This window comes from Artemia franciscana, chromosome 1, assembly GCF_032884065.1.
Source record: "Artemia franciscana chromosome 1, ASM3288406v1, whole genome shotgun sequence".
Taxonomy (NCBI): Eukaryota; Metazoa; Arthropoda; class Branchiopoda; order Anostraca; family Artemiidae; genus Artemia; species Artemia franciscana.
Window position 1 is genome coordinate 24,325,982 of NC_088863.1, and position 17,431 is coordinate 24,343,412.

At 34.7% G+C, this 17,431-nt stretch overlaps 1 protein-coding gene across 1 annotated transcript in view; it reads left to right on the forward strand.

The window, feature by feature from the left end:
* The window catches only part of LOC136027243 (forkhead box protein K1-like), a 69,924-nt gene that overhangs the window by 48,682 nt on the left and 3,811 nt on the right, over window positions 1–17,431 (forward strand). The window contains exons 6-7 of the mRNA XM_065704317.1: window positions 2,172–2,347; window positions 8,819–8,953. Coding sequence (XP_065560389.1) covers window positions 2,172–2,347; window positions 8,819–8,953 — 311 coding nt within the window. The remainder of the gene's footprint in view (window positions 1–2,171; window positions 2,348–8,818; window positions 8,954–17,431) is intronic.

The following is a 17,431-nucleotide window of genomic DNA, read 5'->3' on the forward strand; positions in this document are numbered from 1 at the left end:
GCCATGAGGGCTTGGGGGGGTGTCATTCTCAAAGACATAATATCCGGACCTTTCAACTACGCTTAGCAAAAGGGCTATCTAAAAAAAATTTGGTTTTTGCTTGGGGAAATGATGGGCGTGGGAGGAGGTATCTGGTTGCGGTCTAATCACTTTCGACTATTAAAAAGGGGACTAGCCCTCACATTTTCCAGTCAAATGAGCCCTTTCTCAAGTCTCTATGACAACTCCTTCTATACGAAGTGCCCTGGTCTAAAACAAAACAAAAAATGTATTGTGCCAACATCCTTCTTTAATTAGGCATCGCTATTGGGCTGCCCATGATTCAGACAGTTATGCTTGTCACGGAAATTTAGTGGCCGACTTTCTTAATTTTGAACTGAAAAGTAACTGAAAAAAAATGACTTTTTTACGGCAACTCCATAGTTTTTTTTCTACGCATTGGCAACAGTCAGACAAGACACAGTTCTGTTTCAACATAGCTTTAATGAAAATTGCTCATTAGTGGTATCAACGAATATTGCCCATTGTAGCAGATTTTTTTTTCAATGTTAACCTGGAGCTAAAGAAATTAATGAGCCTTTTTCATTTTTTATTTGACGAATCACTATTTCTATTCTATCAAACTATTTTGCTATTTAAATTACTATTACCATCAACTATTGAAAATTTGTTTTCAAGTAAGGATCCTTGAAATTCATGATTAGGGCTTTATTTTAACGGATTAGCTTCCCCGGAGAAGTTTGTTTCATACATTTTTCTTTGGAAGCAACCACTGATCTTTGAATATTTAGGTTCAAAATCTTTTGCGGATTTGGCTTTTCTTTGACAAGCCTCTGAACCCCCCATGAACGTTGGTTTTTTTTTTGTATAGCGATGACTGAGGCAGAGCAACAAAATCTTTTAATCTCGCTAAATTTCTTGACTAGTTTCTCATTGTGCAAATTGCACAAAGCTAAAAACACTTATTTCTCTTAAAAACTAATTATCTTACTTCATTTATAATTCTGTTTGTTTTGAAAGGTCTTAAGACTTATATAAAAAAGTATAGAAGGCTCATAAGAGTGGAAACTGGGGCTAGTAGTAAAAATCACCACTGCCATCTAGCGCTGAAGTGCTTGCATAGTTGTCGTTTCAGTTAATCAAAAATGTAGGAGAATGTAAATAAGACAGAATTCTCTCACCATATACCAGTTTAAAATCCAAAGGTTCACTGAACTTGCCATCATTTTCTTACCTAGCCCTTTCCTGGTTTTTGTAGAGTGAAATTTGGCTTGAAGTAATTCTTGAAATTCAGAATTTCTGTAAATGGAGATCGCGTGGTCTGTTGAAAGCTGTAGTCAAAGGACCATATTAAGTATCTCCCTAAAAAAGGTGGTAGCTGTGGCAAACAGGTAACGGGATCAATTTCGGTCACTGGCTTCATAAAGCTAAAAACACTAATTTCTCTTAAAAACTAATTATATTACTCCATTTATAATTCTGTTTGTTTTGAAAGAGAACTTATCTAAAAAAGTATGGAAAGCTTATAAGAGTGGAAACTGGCGCTGGTAGTAAAAACTCAACACTGCCATCTGTCACGGAAGTGCTTGCGTAGTTGTCGCTTCAGTTAATCAAAAATATAGGAGAATGTAAATAAGACATAATTCTCTCACCAGTAGATATACCAGTTTAAAATCCAAAGGTTCACTGAACTTGCCATCATTTTCTTACCTAGCCCTTTCCCGCTTTTTGTAGAGTGAAGTTTGGCTTGAAGTAATCCTTGAAATTCAGAATTTCCAGAGAAGGAAACCGCGTGGTCTGTTGAAAGCTGTCGTCAAAGGACCACACTAGGCATCTCCCTAAAAAAGGTTGTAGCTGTGGCAAACAGGTAATGGGATCAACTTCGGTAACTGGCCCAAGATTATGTGGCTTCGGAACAGCTGTTGCTGTAATATATATTTATGAAGAATCTGATTAGTTCGGATTAACGCTAGCTAAACCTCGGCAGTTGCAAAATCTCTTTGTCAGTGAGCCGTAAGTGCAATTATTAACAGAAATTTTGTGCAAGCTGTCTATATTACTAGGATTACTTCTTTTCTTATATTTTAGCTACCAAGATTTTTTTTCTAGCTTCTAATTAAATTGCGTCTTTCTTAGTTTTTACTGATATTATTATTTGCTTTTATTTTTAGAAGTGCACCAGTATCTCCTAATGCTCTTGGAGCAGATTTGATAGCTTCAGATTCGTATTCTAGAGAAGGGTCACCGCAGACTTTGGAGATTTACTCTGATAGTACCCTATCGTCAGTGGCTCACCACTTGGAAATAAAGAGCTCACAGTCCAGATCCTCATCACCTACCGGTCATGGTAAGAACAGATTCGGATTTTGACCAGAAATTAATTTAAAAAAAAAAACTTTCTAAAAAATAAGTTTTTCAAATAAAAGTGAAGAGCTGTATTAAACTTTAGACCACCAGAAAAAAATCTTTTAATTATTCAAACTCAAAGTGACTAGAAATTACTATTAAAAAATAAATGAAACCCCCGACGAATAGAAATTAAATAAACAATCATAGTAAACAAAAATACAGCAGATACTAATGTGTAGGAATAGATAAATCTTAGAACGAGTAAAACTTAAATTTAACATTCAAATCAAACACAAAGCGAGTAGAAGTTGCTGCAAACAATAGTTTGGCTACTGTCTCTTCCCTAACTGTAAAAGTATAAAGCCTACATTTGCGTTTTATTGAAAACTATGTGTGTCTCCAAAAGCCCTTGTAGTAAAATCAAAATTAAACTGGTAAAGTAAAGAACTTGTAAAATTTCTAATAAAATTAGTAAAACATCTGGAAGAACTAGTAAAACTAGTAAAAATAGGAACTAGTAAAGAACTAGTAAAATTAAACTGAATATTTCATATATAATGATATTATTTGCTGAAAGCTCAGCAGCCAAAATTAAAAATTTCCTAATATATCCGATTTAGGGTATTTTCATGGCTTCTTATTGTGGGCAAAAAAACCTGATGTATAGCTTTTAGAATTACTAAATTAATAAATGGAATTCAAGAAAACTTGAATAAATTTTATTTGTTCTCAATGAAATAAGCACAATTAATGAAAATCTTAATGACTAGTAAGTCAAGTCAATTTGAGAACTTTTGTGTCTCAACAGTCTGTTTAAAAGGTGAAAATACAAGTTTAGCATCGACTGCTCTTTCAGCCTTCATGTCGATACAATTATCAAAAGTGCGATGCGGACACTTATACTAATGCGTCGATTTGGTTTCTCAGTGGCACAATTAAGGATAGCCTATCTCACTTGCATCCGACCAATTTTTGAGTATGCATGTCCTGTATGGGGCCCACAGGTCAATAACACTTTACCTAAGTGACCAGCTTGAGTCAATACAAAAAAGAGCAGTCAAAGTAATATTGTGCGATGCTTTTACTGAATATAAGTTAGTATTATCCACTTTACAAATTCCCTCTCATCAAGAGCGTCGTCTCAGTTTGATCCTTGAATTTGGCCAATATCTTCTCAGAAGTGACAAACACAGATCGATACTACCACCAGTTTTAGTGAAACATCGAAGTACTAGGTCGAAGAACATTGACAGATTAGCAGCACCTCTTTCATGCACAAATCGTTTTTCCAACTCTTTCATCCCTTTCTATGTATCAAAGTATATATAATAATAATAATAATAATAATTTATTCCAGAAAAAGCCCGTGGACCATAGGAAAATTACATAACAACAAACAAACAACAAATAACAATTGTTGATTTAATCCTATTCGTCTTCTGATTTTTCGTCGTTTGATTTAACCTTTTTTTTGTAAGCACAAGCGTCATTTAGTTTTATGACTACGAGAGATTGTGCAAATAAAACCGATTCTATTCTATAAAACAATTATTAGTAAAACAATTGAATGCATCATTCTTTATTATTTCGGTTGTACATCTTGTAACAGCGTGAATACATGGGAACAATATTTGTTCGTCACGGCAATATTGTTGCCGATCTCAGTGACTTTGACTACTTTGTCAAGCTACGTTAGCGATTCATGGAGTTTATTTATTTGTTGTTGTTTTTTTTTGGGGGGGGGCAAAGACTGTTTTTCAAGGCACTGTTCTTGGAACATATGAGTGATTATTTCATTGGAAAGTTAATAGCGGCTGTGAAACTGAATCGCGGAAAAATTCTGTGGAAATATAGCTGTAATTAACTGATGAAGGTTCATCTTCAATTATTGATTAGATTGATGAATATCACCAATCGTAACAATTTTTATTCTTGGCAATCTGAGGTGAAGCCGAAAAAACTAAGTAAATATTTTTGGTAAAAAAGAAAGATTAAATGCTTACGTAGTCCTTTTAACCAAGATAATATTCAACAATATTCAAATATATGAAACCAAATTATCGACAAAACTTAGGATAAATCTTATTGATAATCCAAAAATCCTAAATATTCATTAGGAAAAAGTTCGTAGATTTTTATTTATTTATTATCATTGTTCCTATAGTTATTATTATGTTAGAATGGTTGATGAGAGATTGGTTATAGTTTTTATTTTAGATATCTAGTTTATTTATTTGTTAATTAATTTAATTTTTAGTTAGTTTGATAAATTATTTGTTTTAAAAAATGTAAGTACCCGCCCCGTTAAAAGTACTTTTTTGTATCATTTTTTGGGGTGGTTATTAGTAATTTAGTTATGTTTTTGTTTATAAATAAAAAAAATTGAATTGAATTGGATAAGATTTGTTTTCATTTTCTTAAAAAAAACCGTTTTAAGAAATTTTGTCCTTTTCCCAATTCTTGTCTTAGATATAAACAGGGATTAAAATAGCTCTTCAACTTTATGCGCAAGTTAGAAGTTGTAAACTCGTCTACTTCATTGAATCATCTAAAAAAAATAAGGCTTTTCTGACTGAAAAAAGAGCTATGTGGGAACTTAAAACGGACGGAAAATATTGCTTCGCAGTATCTGTAGCATACAACTATGGAACTGACACGAAATGTTCCTCTATGTTTATAGACTAATTTTTATCTTACGCTTATTAGATATTATTAATTAGATTGTTGTAGTTAGAAAGATCAAGCACTTAATAATGTATGCAGTAGAAAAGTAAAGTATTTTTGTAAATTTATAAGGATTGATTTCGCTTAATTTGCTACGACATGTAAATTACAATTTTGTCAAATAATCTAAGACTGAAGATGCCTGGGCGAGAACTATAAATTAGTCTTTTATTGCCTGGTGGCTATTTAAGTTCTTTAATGCTCCTAAGACAATTTGATGTTTTATTTTTTCAGTAAAGCCCTAGTTTTCTTAATTTTATAAGTATAGAGAATTATTATGAGTCAAGTTATTATGAGCCAGAACTTTATAGATCATCACGTAGATAATCGATTTTATCATGTAGAAATTCTTTAGAGGGGGCTAGATCCCCACCCTCAGGATAAATTCAGTCCCCTTTTGCACTAAGGTAATTGGTGGATCGAATAATTTAAATTAGATAATTAGATTCTTTTGATTATGTGTTACCCTTTAGTATCTTTTGGTTCCTATACTAATAATACAATGTCATCTTGGTCTGGAACTTATCTTTCTGAATTTGAATTGAGATGTAAACCATGTATACCACCAATGCCAGAAACTTATTTTTTTTAGTTAGAAATAAGATCTTCTAATTTTTCCTCTAGAAAGCTGTCTATTTAAGTAGTAATAGGACTGAATGTAGATAGACAAAAAAAAGGCCAGGAATATACTCAAGGCCATATCTAAGAGAACTAGTTTCAGAGTTTGAACTCCCCTTCATACCGAAAATTTGGGGGGGGGGGTCAACATTTCATAATTATAATATTCTCTGTTAGTCGACGATTAGAGCAGCTATTTCTGTCCTGTTTTCTTTTCTAATAGTAATAGCGGAATTTTCTGGGTTTCTATCTTTGTATTCACCTGAAGTCGAAGATCAACTATAATTTTAGGTTGCCACCTAGATTTATTATGTGAAAAGATTTGTATATTATTTTTTTTAATGTTTTTCAAATCGTGCCGGAAATACCTCGCTCCGTGGAAAATTTTCCCTTTAAACCCCCCCCCCCATAGAAAGGTCTTTGATTTCTAGAAAAAATCCTACCAGAGACTTCACCCCGCACGGAAAGTTTTCCACGTGGAAAATACCCCCTCCCCTTCCGACAAATATCCATATACACATGCATCCAAATAGTAAATACTATGAGTAAACTATGGACAAACTGCACAACTTACAGCCCTTTCTTCGGGGACTAAGGGAGGCCATGCCACCCCCAGTGGCATAATTTTTGGACCTTTCAACTATACTGAACGAAATGGCTATTTCAAAGTTATGATTGGATGTCTTGGTGAAAAAGGAGCGTATGAGGTTGCTAGTTGTGCTCCAGTCTTTTGTGTCACTGAATATGGGCACTAAGATTTGTAATTTCTGTTCGAATTAAAAATCCTTTTAATTAATAATGACCTTTTGAACTCTCCCAATCTACTAGGACCATTGGTTTGACATTATCACCGTAATGAAAAACACATATTCGTAGTCTTTCTTGTGGGAAGAAAACATCAAGAAATTAAATATTAAAAAAAAACATTTTTTTTTACTGAAAGTAAGGAGCGACCCTTTTTCATAACCCTATTTTTTAACACAACAAAAACTTTAGCGTAAAGAGCGATGCGATGAGGAGGGGATAGCTCTCCTCATATACGGAATAATTTCTGTTCGTTTTAATGTTTTAATGTTGTTTTTTAATTCCAGTTAAAAAAAAACTTGTCTTTTCATTTAATTTCTGAACGTATTTCAACTAATGGAGGTTCAAATTTGGCTCACCGTACATGAAAAATTAAAACAGAATTTGCTAATTAACTTTGGCAGATTTATTCCATTTATGGAGGGTTGCCCCCTCCTCAATACCTTGCTCTTTACGCTGGACTGTTAGCACTTTAAAAAAAAACTTCTTATTCTAATAAAACGGCCTGTGTGTTAGTAGACGCTCTTGAAAAATTGGGATGAACAGTCAAACTTTAGCGTAAAGAGCAAGGTGTTGAGGAGGAGGCCTCCCTTCATATATGGAGTAATTTCTACTTGTGTTTCAAATAATGCCGGTTAATCTAGCCCCCCCCCTCCGTCACTAAGAACTCATCCGTGGATACTTCATCCAAGGTCAAGTGCATCACAACTCACCCCCTAAAATTTCCTCCAGACGATTCCAGTCTCGCTGAGAATCCCTCTCCGTGTAATATTGCTTGCGGACGATTCAGCCTGAAAAATTCTCCTTAGCATTCTTTCATTTGAATAAGGCTAACCTTGAATCGGTTTTTCGATCACTCCAGAATTCTTGTGAACAATTGGCGAAGTTCATAACTTACAGGCCTCTCCCCACGGATTGTGGGAGGTCATTTTACATCTAAAGACACAATTGTTTGATCTTGCATCTTTACTGAATAAAATGGCTATCTCAAAATTTTGGTCAGATAATTTCGGGGGATAAATGGTAGTGGGGAGCCCAGTTGCTCTCCTATCTTTTTTGTCACTTAAAAGGGCACTAGAACTTTTAATTTCCGTTCGAATGACCCTCATGATCTTTTAGGACCATTATTTTGATACAATCACCTCTGAAAAACAAAAATAAACATCCGTGATCTGTCTTCTGGAAAAAGTAGCAAAATTCCACATTTTTGGAGATAGGAGCCTGAAAGTCCTACAGTGGGGTTCACTGGTACGCTGAATCTGACGGTGTAATTTAATTGAGATTCCTTTTATTTTAGGGGGTGTTTCGGTTCTATTTCAAAAATCAGGAAAATTTTCTCTGGCTCGTAACTTTTGATGGGTAGCACTAAACCTGATGTACCTTATATATTTGGAATCCGAAGAATAAGCTGATTCTTTTGATGTATCTATTCATATTAAATTTCAGTTTTTTTTAGAATTTTGGTCCCTATTGAGACGAGTCGCTCTTTACATACAGTTCGGTACTTCGAACTGCTTGAAATGCAAAAGTTAATATTTGTTGACAAAATTTTGAAACTGCAATGTAGATCTCTGATATACTGGATCTGATGATGTGATTTTCAATCATATCCCTTGATTCTTGGGTGTTTTACCCATTTTTCGAAAACAAGGTGAATTTTCTTATGCTCGTAGCTTTTGATGAGTAACACCAAACTCAATGAATTTTATTCTTTTGGATAAATGAGTAAACACCAATCCGTGATCTTTCCTGTGGCAAAACATACATAAGTCCACTTTTTTTTTAGATAGGAACTGGGAACCACTACAGTAGGGTTCTATGATATGCTGAATCTAATGGTGAGATTTTCATTTGGATCGCCTGACCTTTGGGGGTGTTTTCTCCATTTTTTGAAAACCAGGTAAATTCTCTCAGTCTCGTAGCTTTTGACAGATAACATTAGACTGGATTAATTCTATTCATTTGGAACAAATAGATTAACAACCATCCTTGGTGTTTCTTCTGGTAAAACATACAAAATTCCACATTTTTTATATATTTTTGGAATCGACATAAAAGGCCAATTCTTTTGATTGTATTTATTTTATCGATTTTTTTTTGTTTCGGTGACTATTGGGCCAAATTGGTCCTTACTTACAGTTTATTTCTGTGAAGTGTTTGTTGGTAAGAAAGGTTGGCTAGTGCTGCTATTGTCCTGAATTTAATTGATTCTCACGTTCATCTCTTTCGTGTGGAAAAGGCACGGCTTAATCACGATAGATAGTTTAATTTGAAGATACTGTATAAGCCTGAATTTGAGACATATATTAGTTTGTTCTTTTAGTTTTAATGTCCTCTGCCGCACCTCCCAGCTCGAAGTACCTGTTAGTACCTCCCCATAAAGTCCAGCAAAAAATGCCCCATTCTACGTCCAATATTCCAACTGTAGTTGAAGAAAACATTGAGATTCAATATGAAGGTAAGTCTCTTCAAATATTATCTAAAGCAAATAAAAATCTTAATTGATTAGTTACATTACAAGCTTTAGCGTGACAATAAAGTTTTAAAACTAAAACTTATCTGACTTATCTGAAAAATAATTCAAGGCAACATTTATAACTTCTGATTATCAAAAAGGAAAAAAAACATACTTTTGGTATTTGGGTAGTGACGCCGAGAAAGTTGCTTCCTTTCATGGTGTTTGTTCCATGGTCTTGGATGCATATACTTCGTGGTCGATTTTTTTAGTATTTCAAATAATTATTCCAAGGCTTGGAGTCATTTTTAAATTTCCTTTGAAATTTTTTGTAATTGACACCTATGATCCATTCTGCAGTCGAAGCCTTTTAAAAACGAGATACCTTCTTAATAACTGGCCTGAACTCTAGCGATAAGGTCGAGAGGCTAATTTTACTCTTTGGTAATTTTAAGTGTTTTCTTAGATAGTGGCCTCTTGGAAAGAAATCTATTCCATTGAAATCTGGCAGCGACTAAGCCACTATGGTCGAGTGGAACGGGATAGAGGATGACCAGAGGAAATTGAAGGGAAAGTGAAGGGTGATGAGAAAGGAAGTTGTGACGAAGTCCTGAAATGGTCAAGGTGCTTTACCAGTTATTAGATCAAGTGTATACTTCTCTCATAGAAATCTCGCTATGAAGTTCAATCTATTAGTCGCCCTTTTCTTTAAAAACATTCTGTTGTCGCGAAAAAGGATGTGGTTCTGAATTAGCAAATTACACTGCATGCTAGGCATATGTATTCTTTCCCATTCTTCTTGTTTGATTATTTGAAGAAACTAATGAATAATCTGCATGCAATTCTAGGCCCTGTGGCATCTGAAATTGAACCCTTTGCACCTTATTTTCTGGCAGAGAACACTCCATTCTGGACCCAGGGTTGAGTTTATTTCGGAATATTTGTATATATGTTACTGTGATTGTCTGAAATTCAGTTAATGTCCGATATTCACCGATCATTGTCCGAAATTCCTTTTTCTCTGCTTAGATTCTGCGAATTAGCTCTGCGAATGAGCTATTTAAGTCTTGTGCAAACTTTAATGGTAGAAGTTAGTTAGGTCAGGCTGGGTTAGGTTCGGCTGGGCTAGTTAAATCTCAGAAATGGTTTAAATTTTAATCTAACCTAACCTGGCACCATCAAGCCTTGCATGAAGCTGAAAAAGTTGGCTAGCAACGCTGATTAAATCCAAGGGGAAAAAAGGCATTTCGGACATTCACCGATGACAGTCAACATTCACCAATTTCAGACATTACCGGTAATTAAACTTAATTTTTTCTTCTTCTGTAATTTATAGACACACTCTGATAACGTTAGATTAAAACTGTCCAATAAATTCCATGAGGAACCCTGTTAAGGAAAAAGAATATTTTGTTTCATTAATACGTTATAATTCGAGAATCAGATTTACTTTCCAAGGAGGCAAGTGGCTCTATAAGCTATAAAGTAAGTCCCTCTTAGATGAGTAATAGTTCTAAGATTATTCCATAAAAAGAGTCGATTTATTACCAAAGGGATTTAGTCTACGAGAAAACAACGAAGAAAAGTGACGAAAAGGGCACATTGCTCTAACGATATTTTTTTACGGACAACACGAGGATCGATAACCTTGCCTGTGGAGTTTAAATAAGTAGATGGAGCGAGTTATTAGCTTCAGGCTCTTTCAAGAGCTTCCATTATCATGCCCGTTCCTTGTCCTATGAGGCAGTATCTACTCTGGAGAGTTTTTGGTTGTATTGAGTCAACATTCTCACGATTTGTGGTAATCTAATCGATAAGACTAGCAGCTTATTATTAATTAATTGATGGAGCCGATCCTCATGCTAAAAAAATAATGATTACAAAAATGCACCAATTTGTTTCGTGTAACTCAACACAAAGGTTAACCCGGCAAATTTGGACACGTGTAAAACTTGGCTCGGCAAAATTCAAGAAAAGGAAATTCGGCATACACAAAAATTAAACCTATACAATATACACAATAGGGAAAATTTAGAATCATGAGTATGGAATAATTTGCAAGTCTCAATAAGAATTTAGTCGCGAGAGTAACTAGTAAATTTAATTTTTAATTATATCGTGAAGAAGTGACGGGCAAATACGGTTATCATGATTGAAGGGGGTATTATTTTTAAGCAAACAAACGTTTAATTTTTTAATTGTTTTAGGCAGTCTTTTAACAAGTCACTTTAACATTTTTAAGCAAGTCATATTGTTTTTGAAGACTCCTAATTCCAAAGTTTCCTAGTCCCATTCATTCATGTTGTCGTAAAACATTCATTCGGCCCTTTGTCAGATTGTCCTTGTCATCTTTGACATTTTTTTTTTTAACTTGCCAAAAGATCTTTCTCACATCTTCTTGCATATGAAGGTCCACTTTTTGTCAAAAATCACATTTCATTTTGATACTGTTCAATCATTACTGACAAATATTGCACCAATTGAATTCAACCTTGAGTCAAAATTTTTGTTTAGGAACAAAATACCAAATATTTTCGTTGCTTGAAGTGTTTAATTTTAATGAAAGGTCATGCTAAAAATTAATCAGTCAAATCTCCACTACAGCGTTGTCTTCTTCAAAATGCTGCGTGATACGAGTAGAGAATTAAGATACATCAGCTGCTGCTTTGTTGCTGTCTAATTTTCCCCAAACATTGAAACTGTTGAGTGCTTAATTTGGGTTTAGGTCGTACTGCCTTCTCTTTCCTTAAGGAAGAGATCGTACGTAAATCCTCTTCAATGCTAGAGTGAACGGTTTTGTAATGATGTTCAATGTTTCCTTTGTTCCCAGTTGATACACTCGTATCTCAAGGGGCAGAAAACACAAGATAAACCGAATAACCTCACTCCTAAATGAACGTTGATTTAATGGCAGATGTACGGTTTGCTAGTTTTGTGTTTTCGAGGTGAGTAGCGCGAATGAGATTAGTCACCATGTACTTCGTCTGAATATCCCTCACGATCTACCAAGAAGATCCCTGCGAGGTACTTGTAGCTCGCGGTCAATAGTTAATATATTATACAGTATAATGATATAATATATTTTGTATAGAAATTATATATATACAGAATAGAAATTATTCTATTCTATATAATATATTCTATATAATATCTAATAAATAAATAAATAAATAATAATATTATTTAAACTTATTTTTATAAACTTATATATTTTTTTATATATTTTATATTATATTATATTTTATAATATTGTATTATATATTTTATTTATATAAAGTTATTTTTAAAAATAATATTATTAATATTATAATACATTATTAATAATATTATTAATTAATAATATAATAATAATAACATTAATAATAATAATAAATAAATAAATTCTAATAAATATCTAATAAATTCTATATAATCTATTCTATATAATATGTATACAGAATAGAAATTATTATATGCAGATAAAATTTAGACAAAACTATGCCATAAATCCTATAACTAGGAATGTCAAAAGCATGCAGTTGATTTGTTGTAACCAAAAGAAGTTACAATACCAGGCCTTTCATTTGTTACAAGTTCTTGTGATTTCAATACTCATACGAAAAGTTGATTGTTTTCTTGGAAATTTTAATGTGATGTTGGAGTTTTTACTCTCTATGATCTGTTGAAACATTTCAAACGGCAGTTTAAAAAAAAAGCAATTATAAGTAACAATGGGCTGTTATGCGCGGGTCATTTTTGCCATGAGGGGTTTGTATCTTTTGCCTGTTGGTTTACCTATTATTTGTTTCTGACGTATTTAAGGGTGCGGAAAATTTTATTTAACATGTGCAACGGGGAGGGTCTTGCAAGTAAAACAGGTTATTAGAGCTTAGTCATCTTCTTGGCTAATGGGTTAATAACATGTGTAAATTAGTTTACCTTTAATTTGGTTTAAAGAATTAGGAAAACAGAATCCGGAGACAAGTTAAAGAGTTGTAAGTAAGAATTGGTAGTTCTACGACAGTCTTCTTCAAGGATGAAGAGTTACCTACTTCTAATTATTATTGTACTTTTCTTTTTTTAGCAGTGTCTATCTTATTTAGCACGATTATATGAAAAGCGACGGATAGCTTTATAGGAACAACAAGGCTCAAAAAGCTTAAATTGCAAGATTTGAGATCTTTCATGAGATATAAAATTCAGTAATGTTTTCGAGTGGTTAACAACATTAATATTATGTTAAATATTGAAAGAAAGAGTCTGGATTAAAAGGCTTAGGTAATCTAGAGTCTTAAATTAACATTCGGTTGTTAGATTGCGGTCATCTTTGTCGATGAAAGACTGTGAAATTTTCCTAATTGGTGCACTTATTATTGATTCCTGCTATGTGTTTTAGGGCAATGCAAGTATATTATCTACGTTTCTTTTGTTTCCCATTCATGATGGTAAGAAAATTTGTTTCAATGCGGCTATGTGCAATTACAAATAAAATGTCCTGTAATGGGGGGTTTTCACAGTTATTATAGTAAAGAGTGACTGTAGCAATACGATGTTAAGAAAGCTAGGGATAGCTACATAGTACTAGTTACGCTACATAAAACGGTATTTTAAACCGTAATGTCAACGTTCAAAAGAAAGGAAACAAGTTCAAGTTCTATTTATTTTCATAAACTAACAATAACAAAACAATATCCCAAAGGGCTCAATGGCCCGTTATTTGGGAAAAACTTGCCGGGTATTGGCAGGATTGTTGCAGAATGGATTTGGAATGGCTAGTTAGTTGATCTTCTTATCTTACTGTTTCAGATTTGTCTTGATCAGGGTCTAATTCTGACAAACTCAAATACTATTTTGAATTTGTTTGACCAACTTTTAACCATGAACAACTTAGATATTTAGATTTAATGCTATGGTCGTTCTGTTCGTGCTATGTGGTCTTTCTAATTATTAATTAGGATTTAACATGGCTTCGGGCAAGTTTAAGTCTTAATCCCAAGACTGTTCAACGTATATCTAACTTGAATAAACATTTAATTGGTAGTTTTCCATCAGGGACACTCATTTGAGTTTATTATACAATGCCAATGACAGGGTCTCGAGTGAAACGTCAATCATTGGCTTACAGACCAGCACGGATTTTCTAATAAAGAGTTACACAAGCGTCGAGTCTTAATCTAGCTAAAACCGTGTTCCTTCCTTTTAAACTGACTTTGTTCCATAAGAATTCACCCTACCCATAGTATTTATTTGTAAGGGTTGAGGGAGTAAAGCTTTTACCTTGATTGAAATTCAAATATCTCGTCATCGCTTACGATAGTGCTTGAGAAGCTTTAGATTACTCGTGGTTCAGCAAGTTGATTTTTGAATTAAAATGGAATAGTTGTGGGCATCAAGTCATGGCTAATTGTGGACAAAGCCAAGACAGATAGCCAAATTGAGTGAGAAGAAAACCTGGCATCAATTCTCCCCCTCATTGCCGTCGTTGTCATCTCCCTCTTATGCCACACCCCTCACGTCACTCCACAATGCCGAACTTCTGGCTTTCATTTAAGTAGCACTAGAATAGCAGAAGGGGTGTAATTTTCTATGAGGTATGGGGAGGGGGCAAATGCTCCTCCCAGACTCCTTTTCCCGTTCCCTCAGCTGAAATTTAGTTTCTCTAAAAATCTTGTCGAAACTAAGGTAAGCCTGCACAATTCAAGCATTCACAGAAAGGATCATGTTTCTTTAGTATATCTTTAGCTTTTTTGTTACTATATAAATGGTTTGACCAATGGTTTGACCAACCATATAGTCATTTTCCTTTGGGGTTCCCATCCAGCCCATATCCACTCTAGAGCATTCAAGCTTCTCTCTCGCTCTCTTTCCCTAATAAATATCAGACAGTCATCCCATCTAGCTTATGCCCACCGCTTAGAGTACGGATGCTTAAAGCCGTTGAATGGTTAGACTGTTTCCTTAGCGGCAATCAATTGCTAAACATATACCAACAATGTAGTTCCTTTCTTTTGCCCATGTTCACCGATTGAGGTACGGATGCCTTCAAGCCGAGGCTAGTTAGACCCGTTGTTCTAGCGCTAGGCCATTGCTATAGGCACATACCAACACCATATACCTCTTTCATAGGGTATTTCATTGAGCCTATGTTTGCCGCGCTTAGAGCACGAATCCTTAAAGCCGTCAATGGTTAGACCATTGCTCAAGTGGTAGTTTACCATCCGCTTCACACATACCAACAATATACTCATTCTCATTTGGGGTTCCCATCTAGCCCATGTCTAGTCGACGTTTTGTAGTCAATTACAGACAGTTGAAATTTTTGTTTCTCGCCCAAATTCCTTGGCTTATAAATGCAAGTTCACTTGCATAAGAGTCGAGGCAGATTGCAGGAGGCCCTTGTAGGCCTTGAATTGGACTCGTTATTTCCATTTGTCAATATGCTGCTTCCCCCTTTCTGCGATCGTGAATTAACCTGAGAGAGAACCTCCAACAGGTTGGAACCCAACTCACCGTGAATTAGCATGAGAGGGTTGACTCTAGTTCAGCGTTGTCGAGTGATAGCCATGGGAGGGAAAATTTTCAAGTAATTTAACCCGTAGTCAACCTGCGTGTGTTCCCCAGCGAGAACCTCCAACAGGTACAACTCTAGTTTGGCATTTGTGTGAAGGGACACACATGCACGGAAAGGTGTAGCATAAATGGCAGACAGTAACAACGGCAATCAAACGGATAAAATTAACCCTTGACTGGGCTGCCCACTTAATTCAACAATCTGTCTTGGCTTTTTTCTACAATCGTTGAAGCAAGTTGAAGTGTTGGTGACACTTTCTACACAGCCTCCAATAAGACGTATCGCTTTACTCTGAAGTTCTCTAAACCCATTTGAAATTTGCATAAAAATTGCTTGACCGTAAGCATCGAATTACACTGAGCACGGGCAACCTTTGTTGTAAGAACATCAATATGACGTTTCCATGATAGATTGCAATCAATATTAAAACCAAATAACGGATTTCCTGAACTTGAACAATAGGCTTATTTTCGAATATAATTTTACCATCAACATCATGAGGCTTGCCTACTCTAGAATACAATATAAAATTAGTCTTGGAAAATAAACTCATTTTGATAACAAACTCAAGCTAGTAAAAACATAGAAACTTCTCAACACACTTAATTTTCACGACACTTAACAACGAAAAAAAAATATAACCGCAGTGTCATCAGCGAATTACATTAGGCAACAATCCGGAAGATAAAACCTCATGCTATCTTCATAAACTAGGCAAAGAAGTGGACCAAGGGCTAACCCCTACGGCACACCACAAGACACCCGATACAGCGAAGAAGAAACATCATTAATCATTACTTTAATATACTGTCCACTTATAGCTTTCAAACCACTTTTAACTCACTCCTTTAATTCCTAAATATTCTAAGCTTCGCAGTAAAATTTTAAAAACGATCGTATCAAATGCTTTCTTAAAATAAAAAAAGGTTTGGGGATCTTACCTTTTTCAAAAAAATTATTTACAAAATCAACAAGATGAATGGCAGCATGACTAGTTCAATAGCCTTTCCGAAACCCGAATTGGGTTACACTTAGTAGACAAAATTTCTTGAGATGGTCTTATAAGCGTCGATGAGTCACTTTATCCAGTATTTTTTTTAGAATAACGGTAGTATCGAGATTGGTCTCCGGTTTTGGAATCCGACCTGACACCCCCCTTAATAAAGGGGAATATCTTTAGCTAGCTTCAACCCTTATGGAAAGGTCCCTGTCTCCAGTGACAAGTTGGTGATACGTAGTATACATGGTAGCATATCCATCATTATAGCCATAAAAGTTCTCAGTTTCACGCCATCAATCCCAGTCGAGCTCGCTTTTATGCTTTTCACTATTTCCATCACTTTCAGTTGTGCATTTCTCAAAATGAAACTCCAGATTGTCATGACGAGAGTCAACAAATTTTTCACGAAAGCAGCAACGCGAGCAACCACTGAGAGATGATCAGAGCCTGGATGGAGTATCATGTCAGAATAGCTTTGGCTGAAATAACTACGTCCCACAAAAATATTATCAGTTAGCGTCGCAGATTGACTATAAATTCGAATAGGTGAACAATTTAAAGAGTATAAATCATTCGAAACCATATAATTAAAAGAATCCAAACTATCACCTGAAAGATCTAAAAGATTAAAGTTAAAATCCCCCATATAAAAAAAATTTATCTAGTAGCGGAAACAAACCCAAACAACTCATCAAAACCTACAATAAACTCCTCCAAGCGAGCATTGGGCGGCTTATGCACAATAATAATTAGATCTTTTTTCTTCCAAGCAAAAACTTTCCATCTTACATTCTATCCACACACCCAAATCCTCCCTTACCATGTACTTCATATTCTTCTTATTTAAAAATTCCAGGCCTCCTCGGTTCATAGTTGATCGGTTTCTTACCTCCACAAATACCCATAATATCAAAACTTGAAGAAGATTTCT